At 37.7% G+C, this 25,144-nt stretch overlaps 1 protein-coding gene across 1 annotated transcript in view; it reads right to left on the bottom strand.

Moving 5' to 3' along the window:
- The window catches only part of DNAH1 (dynein axonemal heavy chain 1), a 691,978-nt gene that overhangs the window by 356,339 nt on the left and 310,495 nt on the right, over positions 1–25,144 (bottom strand). The window contains exons 20-22 of the mRNA XM_053721084.1: positions 18,375–18,573; positions 10,940–11,193; positions 10,630–10,842 (exon numbers count right to left, since the gene is read on the bottom strand). Of these exons, the coding sequence (XP_053577059.1) occupies positions 10,630–10,842; positions 10,940–11,193; positions 18,375–18,573 (666 nt within the window). The remainder of the gene's footprint in view (positions 1–10,629; positions 10,843–10,939; positions 11,194–18,374; positions 18,574–25,144) is intronic.

The following is a 25,144-nucleotide window of genomic DNA, read 5'->3' as shown; positions in this document are numbered from 1 at the left end:
GATAAACACAGTGAAAAATGATGATACTACCTAAATATTTGTATCTTTTTCAAACCCTGCCCATGGCCATACCGAAACCCTTTCTCCGTAAACAGCAAAAAATTGTTTAATCCTCCTTTATTTGGTCATACAAGCGACCTAGAAGTAGCCCAACACACTATGTATTTGAGCAAGGAAGATGGAGGGGTTGGGTGTACCTAATTTACTTAACTACTACAAAGCTGCACATCTGGCAGAGTTGTGGCATGGAATCATGCAGCAACCCCTCAAAGATCTGGGATACAAATAGAAAGCTATTTATCACGAGTTGACCATATGAGAGACTTGCCTTGGATACCCAAAGACTCCAGACCGCATATCATACAACTCAATGATTTACACTAAAACCACTTTGGCTATATGGGACGATATACTCACACATACAAAAGGTGTATCCACAATTATATCCCCCTTAACCCCTCTACTTCAATACCACTTATTTCTCAAACATAGCCGCTTTACACATACCCCTGCCAACAAAATCCTTACGGCTTTACCTATCTACTTAATAACCACCCCTTTCAGATGTGAAAGACAGAATCCCACTTAATGAGAGCTAGGATCACCCTTTCATTGTTGGTACTCTGTACTTACAGATTAGACACGCCATCACACATAGGTCCACATAAAGATATGATTCTGAGACCCTTAACTGCTTTCGAACAGCTATGTGTCAACCCAAAAATAAGTAAGGCGCATCTATCCTTGATGTACAAAATCCTCAGAGGCTCATTCCCTGAGAAAAAACCAACATACTTAAAGAGATGGACAGACGAGCTCCTCATTGACCTAGACGCTGAAACTTGGAGGCGATGCTACCGCTATACACATTCCTCTTCCATGTCCTTGACCATTTCTAAACTCATTACAAATTTTAGCTCGTTGGTATTTAACCCCACAACGCTTGAAAGTTATATATCCTACCCCGCCTCCTCCAGTTGCTGGAGGAGATGTGGAGAAGAGGGGTAACATCATCCATATTGGTGGTCCTGCCCCCTCCTAAATAACTTCTGGAATCAAATAGAGAGACACATATCTAATATCTTGGGCACTAACATTACGCTATCTCCACAAATCATTCTCCTCAGCCACATCCCTAAACTCACATGTATTTATCGCAGAAAACTACTTTTATTAATGCTATCGTGTGCTAAAAGATTAATTCCTCGATTGTGGAAAACACAAGAGATACCTACGGTTGCTCAATGGCAATGTGAAGTCAGCCATATTCTCACATTAGAAAAGATGCATCATTGTTATCTAGGTAAGCAAGACATGATAACTAACATTCAGTTTATATGGGAGCAGGGCCCCCAAGATCATAATTATTAGGCTTATTCCACAACTTTTCCCTAGCGGTAACAATCATATATCACCCCGTATTTGAAACCTTCATGACATAATTATAATCTTCCAACTCAAATTTTGCATTAAACCAGATGGGATAAAATTCTGTACCCTTCTCTTTTAAACCTTTCTCCCTAAACCCTACCCCACTCCCCGTCCCCCACCTCATCATACTCCTCTTCATGAATACCTTCACCCAGGTCTTCCCTGGTGTGATTCACCTCTTCCCTTATCTAATCCTCAAAACTTTTTCTTAAAAAAAAAATTGGTCATTGATTATTGAAAGTTGCTGTTCTAACGAATTGTCACTTTAATGTTGATGTAAGAAATGTGCCTTTACCGTGTATATTTCAATGCACCTTTTGTTAATAAAAATCATTTAAACAAAAATAGAAGGAGCTAGAACAGGAGCTATCCCAAAATCCCCCTGAGACTTATAGGCGGCATTTTCCCTATCTTCACCAAGTGTATAGATGAGTGAACTAATATTTAAATGTCTGCAATCAGAGTCCTGTTAGATCGTTAAGTGTCTCAAAAATATCAAAGAAACAACTTTATGTGTTGTGACACTTCCGAGAACAATTAACTACCTACTGTGGTGGCAGTAATGGTATGAGGGTGGTATGGGAATGGCATATTTGTACTGGAGGGGTCATTTAAACACAGAGAATATGTCTCATTTCTCTAGTGTTAGAGTCTACTTGTACATGGCTAAGAGAAGCCTACTCTGAGCGCGGTACTGCACTGACCTCATGAGGTATGTGGAGAAGGGAGTGGTAAGGTTTATGACCTGTGATTTACTAACATAAAGTTGTGAAATGAGTTATTTACCGGAAAATGTGGGGAGATAGTATAGCTTACCTTAGGTCTAAACATAGTAAGAGACAACAAATTAACAATTATCTGAGTAACTACAGAACATATATATCTGCATGCAATCAGCCCCCTTATTAGCAATGTATGACAAAGGAGTGCACTAGTAATTAGCAGTTCAGGGTCCTCCAGACATCAGGCTTGTTGCCATCATTAGTGGGATTCAAAACATATATTGCAAAAAGTTACTAATGTTTGTGTGCTATGTCTATGAGCTGTATCTGACTTTTGCGGCAACGTAAGCACATTCCCTATATACTATATCATCCATCCTGAATAATATGAGTTAGAAACCTCCTAGCCGATTCCAGTCTGTATAAGACCCATTGCAACATGTCTCCAGTCCAGGAAGTGCTGCAGTTCACAAGTCAGGGAGATGTCCAGACACATGATTGCCCGATTGTTGCCTCTGTCATCCGCTCTGGGTAATGGCAATGCTGGGTGTGCTTGATGAAGAGAATATGACACATCCACTACCCAGTCTGACGGAACATAAATATGGCAGGGTTTACTCTCAGTGAGATCCGTGATGTAAACTGGCGGGGAGAGCGAGCAGGTGTCACTGCTCGTATGTAATGGGATCAGCTGAGCGGGTCCGGAAGGGCTGCAAGGTCTGACATCTAAATGCTTAGATCTGTCCATCTGGGAGAGTGGGTCCCCGTCACACAGTTTCTGGGTTAATGGTAAGTAGTTAGCCGCATCAGGTGGGACACAGCTAGATGCAAATAGAGTTTCCGCTTCCTCAATTAAGATCTTGAGAAGCTTCTTAATGTCCAGGTAAGTAGCGGTAGTTACATGTTCATTGCAGGTCCCCATGCTGACATCGTGAGTGATGTCGCCCCACTGAGATCCAGTTACTGCCATGGCTATAAGAGGCTGCCGCACTAGTATTGCTTCGTGTATCTAGCTCAAAAACTCACTGCTTCAACATAGTCAGCGGGTCTTAGTGATCAGTGAGTGCTGCTAACGACAAGTCCCTCCTGCGTGAGTCCTCTCGTGAGGCTGAAAGATGGCTGCCATCATGGGACCCGCTAAACAGCACAACACAATCCGGTCGAGTAGCTTTGTCCCAATATGCTCTACAATCCTCAAACTGCTCCAGCATGAGCCATGGGTTGTCAGATAGTTAGCAACGATCGCTTCTACTGAGCTGAACGGTCAAATATATACATTTTAGCAATAGATAGCCGGAGCTATGGTTCCATGCGACCGCTCAGGCTCAGAGCTGGCTCCGCCCCCCGACAACGTCTTTTTGATTTGGCGTGGGACCCCAGACACACTTGTGTCTTGGGTACATGACCTAAATAAGTTGACAGTCCCAATCAGATTCAAAATTGAATATGATGTTGATATGGTCCATTTTTTGGATCTGAACATCTTTAAGGTGATTGAGGGGGAGACATGTAGGTTTGGCACGTCTCTCTATACCAAACCCACAGATCGCAATTCCCTGTTAGATGCATGTAGTTATCACCCTGTACATCAAAAGAAAGGGATAGTAGCCTCTCAACTCACTCGGGTTCTGCGCAACAATACCGAGGCACTGAATAGAGAGACACAATTGAATGAGATGTCGGAGAAACTGATCACATGTGGCTATGACAGAGGGATGGTTATGGATATTAAGGATGGAGCTATGAAACGTTTTGAAGACACCTTGACTAGAGTAAGAGACACTACTAAGTCTGAGGAGAAACTCAACTTTATTACCACATTTGATCCTATGCATCAAAAAGTTGCAAAAGCAGTCTCTAAACATTGGGACTTAGTCAGTTCAGATAAGTCTCTACCATTCATAGATGACTTGCATTCTATAAAGAAACAAAAAAAGAAGAGGCGCTCTGGTGCAGATGATCCTTGGCTACAAATGAATCTATACTAACAGTTCAGAGTAATACTCACAAAGATGTTTGCACATGCAGTGCAATAACAGGTGAGCCGAAGCTTCAGAGCCGCTCGGCTGACTCGCTAAGGGTGAAATCAGCTGTTCACTGGGTAATCACTTTACCAACGATTTAGGGAAAGAGATACCTATAACAAAAAATATAAATACCGCCCTTGGTGCAGATTATCCCAGACACAGAATACACATACAGCAAGTGTCGAGAAGTTATACTCACAAGCGGAGTTGCACAAGCAGTGCAATATCAGGCGTGCCGAATCTTAAAGAGCCGTTCGGCTGACTCCCTTATTGGATTCACAAATTAAAAACTTTACATCCATCAGGACTCAACCTTAATGTAGATCTGGCAGCCTTTTAGATTATATTTACTAAATAGAAGCATAAAGCTGTTGTATATAATCTCTCTCTGCCTACCAAAATTACTCATACCTGTATGTATTAGTATAGTATCGAATTAGCATTTGAATGATCTTAGCAGATCTTATACAACTGTTAATATCTATCTACATTTATTGACAAAACTTATACCAGTGACAGGTACATATGAACCCAGCCTAAATACTGGAAATTAGTAACGGCAATAGTATTCTTAAGACCATTTGACCACTTTTTGCATACATGCAGTTGTGGCCTAGTGGTTAGATTGATAGTTTTATATCATTAGGTCAGGAGTTCAAATCCGGCCACCATTGTTTATTAGTATTAATATACATTAAATTTTATTTTTAGACTCATGATATAGATGCATAATAATGCTACATCAAGAACACATTAGCATATCAAATATGTCACACGAATAAACGGAGCATTCTTAATATTTACTCACAATTTCCTTTGAGTAAAATTTTTTTTTAATATATTAGCACTCTAATAATCAATAGTATTCTTTATGATATTGGCTCTTAGTCAATCTTTATATCCAGCCGCCACATCAGTATGTTAACTATTTGACCACTCTTTGCATACATGCAGTTGTGGCCTAGTGGTTAGGTTGATAGATTTTTATATCACGAGGTCGGGAGATCAAATCTGGCCACCATTGTTTATTAATATTAATATACATCACATTTTATTTTTAAATTTATGATATAGTTGCACACCGCCACATTAAGAATACATTAGCACATCAAACATGTCACACGAATACACTGAGTATTTTTAATATCCACTCACAATTTCCTTCTAGTAAATTATTAATATATTAGCACTATAATAATCACTAGCATTCCTTATAATATTGGCTTTCAGTCAATCTTTATTTATTTATAGCTATCACATCAGTATGTTAACTAACACGATACACATTTCTGCTATGGCTATACATAGCAATCCATCACATAATGGTATATTATCGATTCCCCCTATATATATATCACCATAAAGGTAAATACACCTATTTATCATGCACTAGCCGTTAGGTAAATATATTTTATTTACACATCCTTTCACACACACGCTTATTTCGCACAATGCATCACTTGCACTAGTCACAGCATTGTCAAGATTCATTTAGTACACTTTGAACACTCGCATTAGAGGCCCGTTTGTAGCCTAGTGGCTGGGCTGATGGTTTCCTAGCCACTAGGTCGTGAGTTCAAATCCGGCCACTACATTTAGTAATATGATCAATTTTATGGTTTTAATTTTATATTTATATATAATTTGTCATTATATCATTTATACATTTATTATAAACTTATCACTGTGTATCCATCAATTGCATTTATAAATATTCGATTATTATATCATATTCTTTTATATTGTCATATTGTTTGTATGACCGGAATATCAAAACATTATTGTTCCAATCATTGAGATCATAACTTGTTATCGATTTGTGCTAATTTGTCCTTTGTATATATAGAAAGATTTTTTGAAGTTTGTATAAATTGTATTTATTGTATTTATTTTATAAAAAGTGCTATGTATCTCAGGGCAACACCCTACAATCTGATAGTACACCTGAGTAAGGGAGGTGTGTGAATTTCCAGGGTTTTGATTGGTCCTGTCAGTCCTTTTAAGTCAGCAAGGTAGCTTTTAGAATTATGTAGCCTGATGAAACGGCATGTTAGCCGAGAAACGCGTTGCTAAGTAATTTTTATATTTTTAATAAACACTTTTATTTCTTCTACCTTGCTGTGGAATATTTTGCCCTATTGATCCCTTGCTTGGATTAACCTCTATCGGCATAGCCACTTCTATTCTCCACCACTCTTTCAGCGATCCTGGTTCATTAAGGAGCAGCTGTACAGGTCTCAGGGAGTCAGCCGAACGGCTCTTTAAGATTCGGCATGCCTGATATTGCACTGCTTGTGCAACTCCGCTTGTGAGTATAACTTCTCGACACTTGCTGTATGTGTATTCTGTGTCTGGGATAATCTGCACCAAGGGCGGTATCTATATTTTTTGTTATAGGTATCTCTTTCCCTAAATCGTTGGTAAAGTGATTACCCAGTGAACAGCTGATTTCACCTTTAGCGAGTCAGCCGAGCGGCTCTGAAGCTTCGGCTCACCTGTTATTGCACTGCATGTGCAAACATCTTTGTGAGTATTACTCTGAACTGTTAGTATAGATTCATTTGTAGCCAAGGATCATCTGCACCAGAGCACCTCTTCTTTTTTTGTTTCTTTATAGAACGCAAGTCATCTCTTTTTCAACATCTCTGGAGAGAGCAGCTATCGTTTGGGACATCATTTCCAGATTGGACACCACTCTATATTGGGACATTCACTTGCATTAACGGATGTTTATTTCCTTACCATATGATTGTGGTGACTATTTTTAATGTTATGTATTCGTATTTATAATTATACAGTTCACATTTGTTGTTTATTGCCAGACATACAACTTAGGATCTATCCATACTTTTACTTTTGAAATAGCATAAATTAGGCGCACCTTATTTCTGGACATACTACTTAGATTTAGTAGAGTCCCATTTGTTTTTCTCTACCATTCATGAAGCAACAGCATCTTAGAATGGTATATCGTCGAGCAAGGAACTTGCAAGACTTGTTGGTGAAAACAGACCTGGTTAGGTGTTATGAGACGAGTAATTGGTTGAAATCAAACAAAAAAGGCTGCTTTAAATGTGGTGACTGTGTCACATGTGATAGCATGCTGAAAGGAGACACATTCCAACATCCACACACTAATAAGCGCTATAAAATCAACTACAGACTCTCATGCAGGAGTACCCATGTGATTTATATGTTGATTTGCCCTTGCTCCCTTGTATACATAGGGAAAACGGTCACTACGTTCCGAGAGCGCATGGCTAATCATCGCTGTGCGATCAGGGAAGCCATCAAAAATGGCGACTCTGATCAACCAGTAGCACACCATTTCGCCCGACACAAACATGGTGTTTCAAGTCTTAAGACCATGCTAATTGACCAAGTACCACCGCTGACAAGGGGGGGTGATAGGGGCAATCGGCTTCTGAGATTGGAGACAAGATGGATTTACACCTTGGATACCATAACACCTAGAGGGTTAAACACTATGCTGGACTTCTCACCATTTTATACTGGGAACTGAGCCTTTTTTCTTCCACTTGTTTCTATTGTCATATCCATCCATTCAATAACTTTTTTGACTCCTATGCACGATTATAACAACCTCAAGTCCTCAAGTCCTCTGGTATCTTTTTACCATGCTCCAGGAAACATGAATAACGTATAGATATATTGGGTGTATATATATTTTTCAGGGTTTGGGTTATTTATATGTGATGTTTTAAAGCATTTCCCAATATCCACTTAATGAGTAGGTTATATATATAAATATATACACACCAATATATATGAGGTTTTTCTAGATATTGGTAGACTCATATATCCTTCATATACATGTTTTTTTAACTGTTATTGATCACTTATGATTGATAGCTTTCATTGTTTTTATTTTCACACAGTGCTCTTATATACGTCTGCTTGCATAGGTATGTGACATAGGCGGAGTGGATTTAAATGATGGCTGATGAGGATTTTGGCCTTTTGTGTTTTTGGCGTTCAGATGGGCCACTCCGCTCTGTCTAAGACATCGCTAGACAACAAACAATGCCACTATGGTAACATACGTCATCACGTGATTCACGTGGATGATGCAACTTCCGGTCACATGATTTCCGGATATGGAGCATGTGGGCCGCGGACGCGGCTTGGCGTTGTCAGAAGCCAATTGGGTATTTAAGGTGAAGGGGTAATGTATTCTGTATACTGCTTTTTGTATTCTTCAAAATGTCTGTATCATGCATTTGAAAAAGGAGGTGGAATGCCTCCGAAACGTTATGCGCTTTTAACCTAATTATTTATTAAAAGCTAAGTCTTAATTTTTCCAGTGAGTGCCTTTTTTTCTACGTACGTGTATATATATATATATATATATATATATATATATATATATATATATATATATATATACAGGTGGCCCTCGGTTTACGACGGTTCAATTTGCGCCGTTTCAGAATAACGCCCTTTTTTTTGCTATTGAAAAGCATTGACTGCTATTAAAAGCATTAGCACATGCATACATTAAAATAGCCAGTAGGTTTAGCTGTCCGCTTGTGTTGCAGCAAACACATGCAAAGAAAAGCAAGCCAGACATGATCAATGGATCAGCTTTCAAAGGAACAAGATCTAGCAGACACTTCCCTTAGCTGCAGACTCAATGCAGAGAACTGTTTGCAGAAAAAGGCAAGTAAAAAAACGTTTATGTTCATTAAACTTAGTTTGATGATGATACAGTCTGTTGTGTGATTAAACACAGGCAGGCTGAAATTAATCAGTGTATAACCAGACCTGAGCAATGGAGCCGTTTTTAAAGGAACAAGATCTAGCAGCCACTTCCCTTAGCTGCAGAAAAATGCAAGTAAAAAAAAGTTTTTCTTTATTAAACTTAGTTTGACGATGATGCAGTCTGTTGTGTGATTAAACACAGGCAGGCTAATCAGTGTATAACCAGACCTGAGCAATGGATCCGTTTTTAAAGGAACAAGATCTAGCAGCCACTTCCCTTAGCTGCAGAAAAATGCAAGTAAAAAAAAAGTTTTTCTTTATTAAACTTAGTTTGACGATGATGCAGTCTGTTGTGTGATTAAACACAGGCAGGCTAATCAGTGTATAACCAGACCTGAGCAATGGATCCGTTTTTAAAGGAACAAGATCTAGCAGCCACTTCCCTTAGCTGCAGAAAAATGCAAGTAAAAAAAAAAGTTTTTCTTTATTAAACTTAGTTTGACGATGATGCAGTCTGTTGTGTGATTAAACACAGGCAGGCTAATCAGTGTATAACCAGACCTGAGCAATGGATCCGTTTTTAAAGGAACAAGATCTAGCAGCCACTTCCCTTAGCTGCAGAAAAATGCAAGTAAAAAAATGTTTTTCTACATTAAACTTAGTTTGATAATGATAAAGTCAGTTGTGTGATTTTGTTTTTGTTCATTAAACTTAGATTGATGATGATACAGTCTGTGTTTGTGTGATAATTTCATTAGGTGCGGTTTAGCAAATGTTTTTGTTTATTAAACTTAGTTTGATGATGATACAATCTACAGTATATTTTTAGGTTTATAATGCTGTTTACCATTTGAAGTCTTCATTTCAAAGCTTTAAAAATAATGTATTAGGTGTTACTTATGACAATTTTGAGAGGGGCCTGGAACCTAACTCCCTCACTTCCCATTGACTTACATTATAAACTGGGTTTCAATTTACAACGGTTTCAATTTACAACCATTCCTTCTGGAACCTAACCCCGGCGTAAACTGAGGGCTACCTATATATATATATATATATATATATATATATATATATATATATATATATATATATATATATGTTCTTTATTTTAAACAATAATTCCTGTTTCCATAGGAGCATGATTAGCATATAGCTGCCATCCGATGGCGGCAAATACAATAAAAACATACGGCTAGATTACGAGTTTTGCGTTAAGATGAAAAAGCAGCGTTAACAGCTCCTAATGCTGCTATTACAAGTCTTGCAGGTTTAGGGGCACCACACACTTCTTTGGCCTTACCGCAAACCGACTTACGTAAACTTTGTAAACCCTTTTTTCTATGGGACTTCCATAGCGCTAGTATTACGAGTCTGTCCTGGGAGGCCAAAAAGTGAGCTAGACACCCTCTACCTCCGAGATTCGTAACACATTCTAAAGTCAGTAGTTAAGAGTTTTACACTATAACGCTGTAGCATAAAACTCATAACTAAAGTGCTAAAAAGAACACTAACACCCATAAACTAACTATTAACCCCTAAACTGAGGCCCTCCCTTGATTTTCCTATCAATTGATTTTCCTATCAATAGTGCTGAGAGCCACACAAAAACCCCAGGATGTGACCCATAGTTTGGGCAGCCCCAGTGTACAATACAGATTTACACACTCAGAGTAGCGAGCAGTTCACAAAACTGAGTAGAGAAAGTTATTACAATAGATACATGCCTGTGTCATTCTGAGCTTGCTCTCCCATGTGCTTATACGTTCCTCAAAAGGCTTTTTGAAGGGTGAGAAGGACATACTCTGGGTCATGACTATATGGTCATCCAGCAACTGGGAAGCCTCTTCTGGGCTTTTCAGTATAAAGGTCCCCGTCTCTTTATAAGGAAGCACATTAAATAACACTGTAGTCCACTCGTTCTCCATTTTGTCCAGAGCCTGAAAATGAAGAACATACAATAGTTACTTATGATGACCGTGTCCTTATCTTAATTAGATCTATCTCATCCCATCAGCTTACAAACAACCCCTGTACCTGCTCAATAGAAAATTCCTTGCCCGCAATCTCAGCCACTTTAGCAATGCTCTCTATGTGATCCTGAAGATTCATCTCCAGACAACGGGAGAAGGTCAAGTTGGCTTTTGGTTTAATATTAATTTGTATTTGTTCAGACAGGGTTTCCCAGTGCCGGTTCCTCATACCAGGATTGCGTAGGCCATGTATTAATGGAACATAAGGCTTGAATTCTTCAATACGACCTTTAGTGTCCTGAGCAACATCTTGGCAGCCTGAGTGGAAATTAAATGGACATTAAAATCAATATGTAATTCCAGTTCTCCATCAAATGTTTAAAGTTATGGTAAATCCTAGTATTTGTGAAACGCTAGGATTTACAGGGAGTGCAGAATTATTAGGCAAGTTGTATTTTTGAGGATTAATTTTATTATTGAACAACAACCATGTTCTCAATGAACCTAAAAAAACTCATTAATATCAAAGCTGAATAGTTTTGGAAGTAGTTTTTAGTTTGTTTTTAGTTATAGCTATTTTAGGGGGATATCTGTGTGTGCAGGTGACTATTACTGTGCATAATTATTAGGCAACTTAACAAAAAACAAATATATACCCATTTCAATTATTTATTTTTACCGGTGAAACCAATATAACATCTCAACATTCACAAATATACATTTCTGACATTCAAAAACAAAATAAAAACAAATCAGTGACTAATATAGCCACCTTTCTTTGCAAGGACACTCAAAAGCCTGCCATCCATGGATTCTGTCAGTGTTTTGATCTGTTCACCATCAACATTGCATGCAGCAGCAACCACAGCCTCCCAGACACTGTTCAGAGAGGTGTACTGTTTTCCCTCCTTGTAAATCTCACATTTGATGATGGACCACAGGTTCTCAATGGGGTTCAGATCAGGTGAACAAGGAGGCCATGTCATTAGATTTTCTTCTTTTATACCCTTTCTTGCCAGCCACGCTGTGGAGTACTTGGACGCGTGTGATGGAGCATTGTCCTGCATGAAAATCATGTTTTTCTTGAAGGATGCAGACTTTTTCCTGTACCACTGCTTGAAGAAGGTGTCTTCCAGAAACTGGCAGTAGGACTGGGAGTTGAGCTTGACTCCATCCTCAACCCGAAAACAGAATTTATGCTTACCTGATAAATTACTTTCTCCAACGGTGTGTCCGGTCCACGGCGTCATCCTTACTTGTGGGATATTCTCTTCCCCAACAGGAAATGGCAAAGAGTCCCAGCAAAGCTGGTCACATGATCCCTCCTAGGCTCCGCCTACCCCAGTCATTCGACCGACGGACAGGAGGAAATATGCATAGGAGAAACCATATGATACCGTGGTGACTGTAGTTAGAGAAAATAATTCATCAGACCTGATTAAAAAAACCAGGGCGGGCCGTGGACTGGAAACACCGTTGGAGAAAGTAATTTATCAGGTAAGCATAAATTCTGTTTTCTCCAACATAGGTGTGTCCGGTCCACGGCGTCATCCTTACTTGTGGGAACCAATACCAGAGCTTTAGGACACGGATGAAGGGAGGGAGCAAATCAGGTCACCTAAACGGAAGGCACCACAGCTTGCAAAACCTTTCTCCCAAAAATAGCCTCCGAAGAAGCAAAAGTATCAAATTTGTAAAATTTGGCAAAAGTGTGCAGAGAAGACCAAGTCGCTGCCTTACATATCTGGTCAACAGAAGCCTCGTTCTTGAAGGCCCATGTGGAAGCCACAGCCCTAGTGGAGTGAGCTGTGATTCTTTCAGGAGGCTGCCGTCCGGCAGTCTCATAAGCCAATCGGATAATGCTTTTAAGCCAAAAGGAAAGAGAGGTAGAAGTCGCTTTTTGACCTCTCCTTTTACCAGAATAAACAACAAACAAGGAAGATGTTTGTCTGAAATCTTTAGTAGCCTCTAAATAGAATTTTAGAGCACGGACTACGTCCAAATTGTGTAACAAACGTTCCTTCTTTGAAACTGGATTCGGACACAAAGAAGGTACAACTATCTCCTGGTTAATATTTTTGTTGGAAACAACTTTCGGAAGAAAACCAGGCTTAGTACGCAAAACCACCTTATCTGCATGGAACACCAGATAGGGCGGAGAACACTGCAGAGCAGATAACTCTGAAACTCTTCTAGCAGAAGAAATTGCAACCAAAAACAAAACTTTCCAAGATAATAACTTAATATCTACGGAATGTAAGGGTTCAAACGGAACCCCTTGAAGAACTGAAAGAACTAGATTTAGACTCCAGGGAGGAGTCAGAGGTCTGTAAACAGGCTTGATCCTAACCAGAGCCTGCACAAATGCTTGAACATCTGGCACAGCTGCCAGTCTTTTGTGAAGTAAAACAGATAAAGCAGAGATCTGTCCCTTCAGAGAACTAGCAGATAATCCTTTCTCCAAACCTTCTTGTAGAAAGGAAAGAATCTTAGGAATTTTTATCTTGTTCCAAGGGAATCCTTTAGATTCACACCAATAGATATATTTTTTCCATATTTTATGGTAAATTTTTCTAGTTACAGGCTTTCTAGCCTGAATCAGAGTATTTATTACAGAATCTGAAAACCCACGCTTTGATAAAATTAAGCGTTCAATCTCCAAGCCGTCAGTTGGAGGGAAGCCAGATTCGGATGTTCGAATGGACCTTGAACAAGAAGGTCCTGTCTCAAAGGTAGCTTCCATGGTGGAGCCGATGACATATTCACCAGGTCTGCATACCAAGTCCTGCGTGGCCACGCAGGAGCTATCAAGATTACCGAAGCCCTCTCCTGATTGATCCTGGCTACCAACCTGGGAATGAGAGGAAATGGTGGGAACACATAAGCTAGGTTGAAGGTCCAAGGCGCTACTAGTGCATCCACTAGAGTCGCCTTGGGATCCCTGGATCTGGACCCGTAGCAAGGAACCTTGAAGTTCTGACGAGACGCCATCAGATCCATGTCTGGAATGCCCCATAATTGAGTTATTTGGGCAAAGATTTCCGGATGGAGTTCCCACTCCCCCGGATGGAAAGTCTGACGACTCAGAAAATCCGCTTCCCAATTTTCCACTCCTGGGATGTGGATTGCAGACAAGTGGCAGGAGTGATCCTCCGCCCATTGAATTATTTTGGTCACTTCTTCCATCGCCAGGGAACTCCGTGTTCCGCCCTGATGATTGATATATGCAACAGTCGTCATGTTGTCTGATTGAAATCGTATGAATTTGGCCTTTGCTAGTTGAGGCCAAGCTTTGAGAGCATTGAATATCGCTCTCAGTTCCAGAATGTTTATCGGGAGAAGAGATTCTTCCCGAGACCATAGGCCCTGAGCTTTCAGGGGTTCCCAGACCGCGCCCCAGCCCACCAGACTGGCGTCGGTCGTGACAATGACCCACTCTGGTCTGCGGAAGCTCATTCCCTGTGACAGATTGTCCAGGGTCAGCCCCCAACAGAGTGAATCTCTGGTCTTTTGATCTACTTGAATCGTCGGAGACAAGTCTGTATAATCCCCATTCCACTGTCTGAGCATGCACAGTTGTAATGGTCTTAGATGAATTTGTGCAAAAGGAACTATGTCCATTGCTGCAACCATCAATCCTATTACTTCCATGCACTGCGCTATGGAAGGACGAAGAACGGAATGAAGTACTTGACAAGAGCTTAGAATTTTTTATTTTCTGACCTCTGTCAGAAAAATCCTCATTTCTAAGGAATCTATTATTGTTCCCAAGAAGGGAACTCTTGTTGACGGGGACAGAGAACTTTTTTCTTTGTTCACCTTCCATCCGTGAGATCTGAGAAAGGCTAGGACGATGTCCGTATGAGCCTTTGCTTTTGACAGAGACGACGCTTGAATCAGGATGTCGTCCAAGTAAGGTACTACTGCAATGCCCCTTGGTCTTAGAACCGCTAGAAGGGACCCTAGTACCTTTGTGAAAATTCTCGGAGCAGTGGCTAATCCGATTGGAAGTGCCACAAACTGGTAATGCTTGTCCAGAAAAGCGAACCTTAGGAAATGATGATGTTCCTTGTGGATAGGAATATGTAGGTACGCATCCTTTAAATCCACGGTGGTCATAAATTGACCTTCCTGGATGGTGGGAAGGATCGTTCGAATGGTTTCCATTTTGAACGATGGAACCCTGAGAAATTTGTTTAGGATCTTGAGATCTAAAATTGGTCTGAATGTTCCCTCTTTTTTGGGAACTATGAACAGGTTGGAATAAAAACCCATCCCTTGTTCTCTTATTGGAACTGGATGAATTACTCCCATCTTTAACAGGTCTTCTACACAATGTAAGAATGCCTGTCTTTTTATTTGGTTTGAAGATAATTGAGACCTGTGGAACCTTCCCCTTGGGGGTAGTTCCTTGAATTCCAGGAGATAACCTTGAGAAACTATTTCTAGTGCCCAAGGATCCCGAACATCTCTTGCCCAAGCCTGAGCAAAGAGAGAAAGTCTGCCCCCCACCAGATCCGGTCCCGGATCGGGGGCCATCCCTTCATGCTGTTTTGGTAGCAGTGGCAGGCTTCTTGGCCTGCTTACCCTTGTTCCAGCCTTGCATCGGTCTCCAGGCTGGTTTGGGTTGTGAAGTATTACCCTCTTGCTTAGAGGATGTAGAGTTAGAGGCTGGTCCGTTTCTGCGAAAGGGACGAAAATTAGGCTTATTTTTAGCCTTAAAAGACCTATCCTGAGGAAGGGCGTGGCCCTTTCCCCCGGTGATGTCTGAAATAATCTCTTTCAAATCAGGCCCAAACAGTGTTTTACCCTTGAAAGGGATGTTAAGCAATTTTGTCTTGGAAGACACATCCAAAAAACTCTTAACCATCTCCGTGGAGATGTTGCCTGTGCAACGGCAAAGAGAATGACTGGGGTAGGCGGAGCCTAGGAGGGATCATGTGACCAGCTTTGCTGGGACTCTTTGCCATTTCCTGTTGGGGGAAGAGAATATCCCACAAGTAAGGATGACGCCGTGGACCGGACACACCTATGTTGGAGAAAAGGCCCCAACAGCTCATCTTTGATGATACCAGCCCAAACCAGTACTCCACCTCCACCTTGCTGGCGTCTGAGTCGGACTGGAGCTCTCTGCCCTTTACCAATCCAGCCACGGCCCATCCATCTGGCCCATCAAGACTCACTCTCATTTCATCAGTCCATAAAACCTTAGAAAAATCAGTCTTGAGATATTTCTTGGCCCAGTCTTGACGTTTCAGCTTGTGTGTCTTGTTCAGTGGTGGTCGTCTTTCAGCCTTTCTTACCTTGGCCATGTCTCTGAGTATTGCACACCTTGTGCTTTTGGGCACTCCAGTGATGTTGCAGCTCTGAAATATGGCCAAACTGGTGGCAAGTGGCATCTTGGCAGCTGCACGCTTGACTTTTCTCAGTTCATGGGCAGTTATTTTGCGCCTTGGTTTTTCCACACGCTTCTTGCGACCCTGTTGACTATTTCGAATGAAACGCTTGATTGTTCGATGATCACGCTTCAGAAGCTTTGCAATTTTAAGAGTGCTGCATCCCTCTGTAAGATATCTCACTATTTTTGACTTTTCTGAGCCTGTCAAGTCCTTCTTTTGACCCATTTTGCCAAAGGAAAGGAAGTTGCCTAATAATTATGCACACCTGATATAGGGTGTTGATGTCATTAGACCACACCCCTTCTCATTACAGAGATGCACATCACCTAATATGCTTAATTGGTAGTAGGCTTTCAAGCCTATACAGCTTGGAGTAAGACAACATGCATAAAGAGGATGATGTGGTCAAAATACTCATTTGCCTAATAATTCTGCACTCCCTGTACTATTGGGACAAATAAAGGGGACTTTCCGCCATGGAGTATAAAATACTTCATGCTGAATGTCCCTTTATTTGTTGGAAGCGTTCGCCGCACTGAGCTGCTCAGGCAGCCCCTGACAGAACGCTATTTTGCTGAGAGGTGACATTTCCACCTCTTACCCAATAGCCATGGCTGCTATCCGGCACGGTGCTACCTGGAGCACATGGCTATTTGCTAAGAGGCGGAGATTTTTCAGTTAACCATGAAACCTTGAATATATTATATGCAGCTCCCACTGTAAGCATTAGGATTTGCAAAGTCAAATTTGTTATTGTTTTTGTAGATCAAATTGATTTGAATTTTAGATGACACGATTATAAAAGTGTAAATAGTTTTCTGAGCAATGTCAGAGAGGAGGGGTAGGGTAAACACTCACTATTCCTTCTGCAGTGAACCTGTGTAACATGATAAGAATAGAAAAGAGGACAGAAGCACTATATGGCACACTTGTTACATATAGAAAGGAGTGTTTACCAAACTATAGGAAGGAGGGAGGGAAAGGGGGATCATTAAGATAAAATTTTACTTTTAATTAAAGTGATTAAAAGCAAATTAAGGACACATTAAAATTATTAAAAAACAAACAAATACACATGTCTGCCACCTGTTTGTGAATAACAAGTATCAGCACAATTAAATTAGTATCAAACTTACTATTAAATATCACAGATTAGCACAATATGGGTGATTATCCCCATTGCACAGTGTACTGCGAGTAAAAAAGATCCCTATCTCACTGAAAGTCACACAGGCTCTGTCTATCTCTCGCAGTACCCCTTTGCAATTATTTAAAAAGGCTGGTTATCCCAGTGCTATATCTGCTGATATTGGAAACTATAAAGTTATAGTCGATACATAATAACCTCAGTTATCAAATAGTGCATACACACAGACATATAAAGTGAAGAACAAAACAGAGGGTAGTGTGAACGCCTGACGCGCGTTTTGCCAATAATTTTAATGTGTCCTCAATTTACTTGTAATAACTTTAATTTAAAGTTTAATTTTATCTTAACAGTCTCCTTTTCCCTACCTCCTTCCTATAGCTTAGTAAACACTCCTTTCTATATGTAACAAGTGTGCCATATAGTGTTTCTGTCCTCTTTTCTATTCTTATGATTATAAAAGTTAAAAAAAAAACACATTTCCATATATGTTATGTTAAAGTAAGCAAACAAAAATACTAAAGGAAGACAAATAAATTGTGCCATATATACCTGCTTCTGATTACAAAATATATTATTAAAGTCTATGTGGATTTTGGCAGATAAATCAGTTGATACATTTTTTTTAAAGTATTGTGATCACCCCCAGAGTTTGTAATGGCAAAGATGATAAGGGAATTCAAGAATGCCTGAAATATCCTAAGAATTAATTAAGCCTATGTTTTACAAATCAATATTGGCAGACTCTATGGGCTTATTGGAGTTAAAATCTATGTTTATGTGTTTCTATATGTTGATGATATAGTTATATGTTTGTACAGAATATAATTTTTTTCAGAGTTATCCATACATAGTGCTTTTTATAGTGTTTGCAAAAAAGGAGATTTCTAACAAATTAGAATAAAAAAGATCATATGAAATCCCTGCAATAAATGAACTACAACTGAACTTACCTGGTATGTCCCGAAAAAGTTTCACACACTTGTGCATTGTCTTATATGATTCTACCACATTCTTCTCTAGCTGCTCTGCATCAATAGAAGTAAGAGGATCATTCATCCAGCTATCGAACCAGCGCATCCAATCAGATGCTGTGGTCCACAGGTCACGATAGGGCTGAAAATCCTTTACCATCTTCAGCAGCTTGTCATACTGTGGGAGGGAAAAAAACATGTCTGTATCAGGTCAGGAGAGGTAAAACACAGTACTTGGGCTTTGATCACAATCTATCATCAGCAACTTGTTCTTCGCTTTTTTCAGATCCTGGATAAATGCCATATTTTCTCTATGGGGCCAAAAAGTTTTTAGGCGATCACCTTACAATTTAAACTCACTTTTTAACAGCTTGAAAAGCTGTTTGTGACATTCACAACAGTGCATGTGAGACTTACAATCAAATATCAATAATATAATATAAAAACACGCCATTTGTAGATGTTGTGTTGGAGTGACTAGAAAAGTAGAGTAGGACTATAATGCCAAGATATGTATGGGATTCATATAGTTACTGAGTGTTGAAATTGTATTTTGATAAACAATAGGTTATGTCACACATGCAAATGAATATTTACTTTTCAGGGTGAATAAAGAATTACATGAATAGAGCTTTCCTGTAACCTTAAAGTGAAAGTAAAGTCAAACAGACAGTTCGCTACCACTTAAAAGTATATTAAAAATAAAGTATAGTTTCATTCATCATTTTTTTAGAAACATTTTTCACATTTGTAATATACTTATTTATTGTGCCGTCGTCTACCCTCGCTCCTCCACCCGCATAAAAAAATTTTTTCGTTCAATCGTGACGTTATCATCCGTATCTAACGGATTGGGTCCCCCACTGGCGTCTCTTTCGGAATTGAAGACACCCACTTCCTCTATTGCGCATGCGTTAGAGATAAACCTCTATGCCACAAGATTTGCGCGTTCACATCTACCGCATGCGCACTGTGAGCCATAGTTCAATATTGATCGTCAACTGAATCAAAGCTTCTATTTCTGACATTCCGTAATTCTATATTCATAATAATTTATGTATATATACTAACGAGCACAAAATAAGTATTATCATACTTTAATAAGCAACAATAATGTTTATAAAAGAATTTGATATTAATCGCAATTAATTTAATAGAATACTAACTTTTAAATAAGATGTATTATTTCAAATACATGATAGATTAGCGCAAGTGTCATTTATGAGTTCATTCTTTGTAAATATAATTCATTTAATATCTTCATTTATATCAATCTCTATATATATACACGTTTAAATTACTTATATCATTTTTTTTTCTTCCTATAATATATAATCCTAAAGATATGAAAATAAATTTGATAAAAATTTTAAAATTTCATTCAGAACTGTTCATAATCTCTAAAGGAAATAAAAATCAATTGATTTATCTCTTAAAACTAAGAATTGCATACGCAAAGTTTCCTTTTTTTATTGTAACATAATTTAGTCTTTTTATATTAGCAATTAATTGATATTTTCTGAAAAGAAAGGTATGTAGAACATAACATAGATTTAAATAAATAATAAATATGTTACCGAAATGAAATGCTGAAAATAAAAGTATTTCTATATTATATTCAACTCATCCTAAAAAGCAATAAAGATTTTGGAATTTTTCTTTTGTTCATATCTTTATATAACTTATCTCTTGTTAAAACTATAAAAAGAAAATCATGAATACAAATTACATTATTTTACATCCATACTAACGAAGTTTTCAACATTGAATGCTGCTAATAACAGTTATTCTATATTATAGTCTAGTCACTCAAAAAATAACTATTTCTACAATCTTTTCTGTCTGAGCGAGAGATTCTTTATTACTTGCTCTGAACAATGAATTAAATGTTTCTCATAACAAGGAACAAATAATCTCTTGCTAAGAATGAAACGATTTTACAAATATTAATTTATTTTTTACTTGACTATAATGTCTTTTAGTAACAGCATTTCATTTTGCAAACATTGTTAGTATCGATGCAAAACAATATAATTTATCTGCATCCTGATTTGTTAAAGAAACTTTTAATCATTTGCTGATTATAATGAAATAAAATTGCAAGCTTAGAAATAAAAGTTCTCAAAATATATAGTTCATTTTTGGTTGACTTGACTATAATATATAATTCCATTTCTTTTCTGATTTCGATTTTTAAAACTGTTATTACTAATGCAAAGCAATGTTTTTTTCTCTGCATCCTTTTAATGAATACAGATTGCTTTGCTAAGAAAGAAAAGCATTTAAAACAATTTTTTCGTTTGAGATTGACCTGAATAATGTAGATTTACTTTTATTATGCACATTATTATTTATGCTAAGCAATCTGCTTTATCAGCATCCTTTGCTTCTAAGAAATTTTAATTTCATTCATGAAAAACAAAGGATGCAGATAAATCACATTACTTTCTATCAATACTAACGAACATTTCAAAATGAAAAGCTCATAAGAACAGCATATTAGTCTACTCCAGAAAAAAACAATAAATCTTTTTTAAATTCTTTTCTTAGCTAAAAAAAATCTTTATTACTTGCTCTAAGCAATGAATTACCAGTTTCTGATAACAAGGAACAAACTCAAACTCTTGAGAAGAAAGAAATGAGTTTACAAAGATTTATAGTATTTTTCTTGAGTAGACTAATATAGAATGGCTTTTATTAGCGTTAGATTTTGCAAACATTGTTATTGATGCAAAGCAATTTGCTCTATCGGCATTCTTGGCTTGTAATACATTTTAAATTCATGGCTGAATAACAAAGGATGCAGATAAATCACATTCCTTTTTCTCAATCCTAACGAAGTGTTCAAAATGAAATGCTGATAAGAACAGCACTTCCATAGTATTCTACTCAAGCAAAAATCAATAAATCTTTTTTATAATCTTATCTTTATTAGCAAGACTTTCTTTATTAGTTGCTCTAAGCAATAATTACCAGTTTCTGATAACAAGGAACAAACAATTGCTGTGTAAGAAAGAAATGAGTTTACAAATATATATTTTGTTTTTTCTTGAGTAGACTAATATAGAATGCCTTTTCTTATCAGAGTTACATTTTGCAAACATTGTTAGTATTGATGCAAAGCATTTTGTTTTATATGCATCCTTTGCTTGTAAGAAAATTTTAACTTCATTGCTAAAAATCAAAGGGTGCAGATAAATCACTTTCCTTTTTATCAATACTAACGAATATTTCAAAATGAAATGCTGATAAGAACAGCTATTTGTTATTATTCTACTCAAGAAAAAAGCAATAACTCTTTTTAAAAAGTTTTAATTCTTAGCAAAACATTGTTTATTACTTGCTCTAAGCAATGAATTTACTTTTTATGATAACAATGAACAATCTCTTTCTAAGAAATAAACGATTTCACAAAGATTTATATTTTTTTGCCTTGACTATAGACTATAATATAGAATGCCTTTGATTATCAGCTTTTTATTTTGCAAACATCATTAGTCTTGAAGCAAAGCAATGTTATTAATCTGCATCCTGTTTTTTTCTATAAAATATTAATTATTGCTGATATCAAGTAAACCAAATTGCAAGCTAATAAAACAAAGTTTAGATTTATTTTATCCATTGTAAAGAAATAGCCTTTTTCTTGCGCTCCCCTCTTCTTCTTATATATTATTAATATAATTGATATAATGGTTTTCATTTATTACTTTTACCAAATCTAATTTATTCATAGTTTGATCATATATACAGTGTGTTATAATAGCTACATGGATCCGCTATAGAATGTTCATTATTTCACAATTGCATTGCCACCATCAGTGATATTGTTCTGTTTCTCTGTGTCTATAAATGTATCAGTGTTTTTATTATTCATATATTCTCAGTTTAGCTACACACATGTATCCATGCTTTAAAATGTAATCGATATTAATTGTATATAATAAAGTTTATATTTATTTTATACATTTTAAAGAAATAGCCTTTTTCTTGCGCTCCCCTCTTCTTCTTATATATTAGTCTTGTAATTTATAATAAAATGAAAATAAATAACAAATAGTTTTAAAATACATGTACAGCCTTGTGCAAACACCAAGATAAAAATATATACAATGCCAATAGATTTATTAATAGATTTCAATCTTTAAAAAATAATAATAAAAAAGGCAAATAAAGAGATTGTTATCAAATTCCTTATTGATATCAAATTATAATGAATAATATTGGATATATATATTACATATTATTTATACTTAATCAGTTTCTAGTATATTGCTTAACAATAATAATCAAATTTGCTCGTTGTGGTCTATAGGGGATTCTATGAAAGACGCTATGCTTCTCAGTCCGATATTACAGAACAGAGTGCACTGCTGAATGGCTAAAGTGATTCATTGATATAATGCATCGGAGTGTAGATGGTAGAATTGCGCATGCGCATAGTTCTACAGATCGAGAACGTGCACGCTTAGTTACGCTAACAGCGGTTAGGAGCGCATAACTCATTTACAGAGACAAAGCCGGAAGAATGCGAGGGGGAGGAGGAAGCTGCGAAAAAAGGGTCTGAATAAAGATAAGATTTATTTGAAAGCAATGGTATTATGAAAAAACAAAGTTAGCGACTAGGATGTTGGTCACATTATATGTTAAAAAATGCATTGAACTAAGAAAAACTTTACTTTCACTTTAAGATGTGTGAATGAGCTATTGTATAAGTCAGTTTCAGGAGACTGCCCAGTTTCTGTTTTGAAAAGAAGTACTTTCAGTTTAAAACTCATTTGCGGCGGCGACAGGGTTTTTTATAAAACAATATAGCATTGTGATCACTTGAGAAACTCTGCTATTAATTTGGTCTGAAAGCAAAACATAATCAAGGCCATGGTCTCACAATGTCTGTTCATTGTTCATCCCTTTTGTAACAAAGGATAGCAAGAGAACACAAAAAAAGTAGATAATAGAAGTAAAATGGAAAGTTGTTTAAAATTATATGCTCTATCTGTAACATGAAAGAAAAAAAAACAAAATGTATGCTTACCTGATAAATGTATTTATTTCCGGACATGGTGAGTCCACAACGTCCTCAATTACTAGTGGGGATATCACTCCTGGCCAGCAGGAGGAGGCAAAGAGCACCACAGCAAAGCTGTTAAGTATCACTCCCCTTCCCACAAACCCCAGTCATTTGACCGAAGGGAAATGGAAAAAGGAATAACGTAAAGGTGTAGAGGTGCCTGAGGTTTAGTAAAAAATAACTGTCTTAAATAAAGGGTGGGGTCGTGAACTCACCATATCCGGAAATAAATACATTTATCAGGTAAGCATACATTTTGTAGATATAAGTTTTAAAGAAGATATACAAAGAATCATCAATGTTAAATTAAAAAAAGAAGAAGAGAGAGATTGAGACAAAAAAGAAGAAGAGAAGAAGAGTAATAAAGAAGAGAAAAAAGAAGAAACAAGATAGCTTAGAATTCCTCCTGTTAGTTAGTTCACGCTATTTTTGCAGTGTTTTTGTCTATACACTATTGTTGTATTATTATTTTTTTCAATAAACAATAAAAAAATAAAAAAAACATGCATTTTGTTTTCTTAGCCTGAGGAAACAGCCTGTGGTGGCTGAGAAACATGTTGCTGTTTTTAAAATAAAAGTTTTTAAATATACACTTGCTTTATCACAATTATTCTGCTCCTGTTTGGGGGCAGAGTGTGTGTGCTAGTTCTATCTTCCAAAGTGGTGATTTTCTGCATCCTGCAAATTGGATTCCACAGTCCACTGGGAGGCTGAGAGGTCCCAGTACTGCTGATATTGCACCTGGTGGTGCTTTGTTTCCTGTAAGTACAACCTTGAATCCTTTTATATCTGGTGTAAAAACGTTACTGGGCTATGTGTGTGCCTTTTTTGCCCTTATAGGCATCATAGGATAGGCCCTCGCCAAGGATCATCTCTATCTGGCTGGAGACACCAGTGAGCTGGACCACTGTTTGATGTTCCAGGCTGCCACAATAGCACCATTTGGGTGCGCTACGCTTGTGAGTATATTTCCTATCCTGCTGATGTTTTGTATCTGACTGCCGTGACGTTACTAGGCCATGTTGGCGCCTCTGTGCTTCTTTCTCTTATACATTTTGTTTTCTTTCCTAAGATATGGTGAGTCCAAAACGTCCTCAATTACTAGTGAGAACCAATACCCAAGCTAGAGGACACAGATGACTAGGGAGGGAAAACAAGACAGGCAGACCTAAACAGAAGGCATCACCGCTTGAAGAACTTCTTTCCCAAAGGAAGCCTCAGCCGAGGCAAAAGTATCAAATTTGTAAAATCTTGAAAAAGTATGCAAAGAGGACCAAGTTGCAGCCTTTCAAATCTGTTCCACAGAAGCTTTTTTTTTTTTTTTTTTTTTTTATGAAAGCCTAAGAAGAAGAAACAGCCCTCGTGGAATGAGCTGCAATTCTCTCATGAGGCTGCTGACCAGCAGTCTCATAAGCAAAAAAATTATACTTCTCAACCAGAGGGAAAGAGAAGTAGCAGTAGCTTTCTGACCCTTACGCTTTCCTGAGAAGCAAACAAACAGGGCCGAAGACTGGCGAAAATCCTTAGTCACCTGTAGGTAAAATTTAAGAGCATGCACAACATTCAGGTTGTGCAACAAACATTCCTTATGAGAAGAAGGATTAGGACATAACGAAGGAACAACAATTAACTGATTAATATTTCTATCAGAAACCACTTTAAAAAGAAAACCCAACTTAGT

The sequence above is a fragment of the Bombina bombina genome, chromosome 7, assembly GCF_027579735.1.
Source record: "Bombina bombina isolate aBomBom1 chromosome 7, aBomBom1.pri, whole genome shotgun sequence".
NCBI classification, from domain to species: Eukaryota; Metazoa; Chordata; class Amphibia; order Anura; family Bombinatoridae; genus Bombina; species Bombina bombina.
This window is presented reverse-complemented; position numbering and strand designations above follow the sequence as displayed.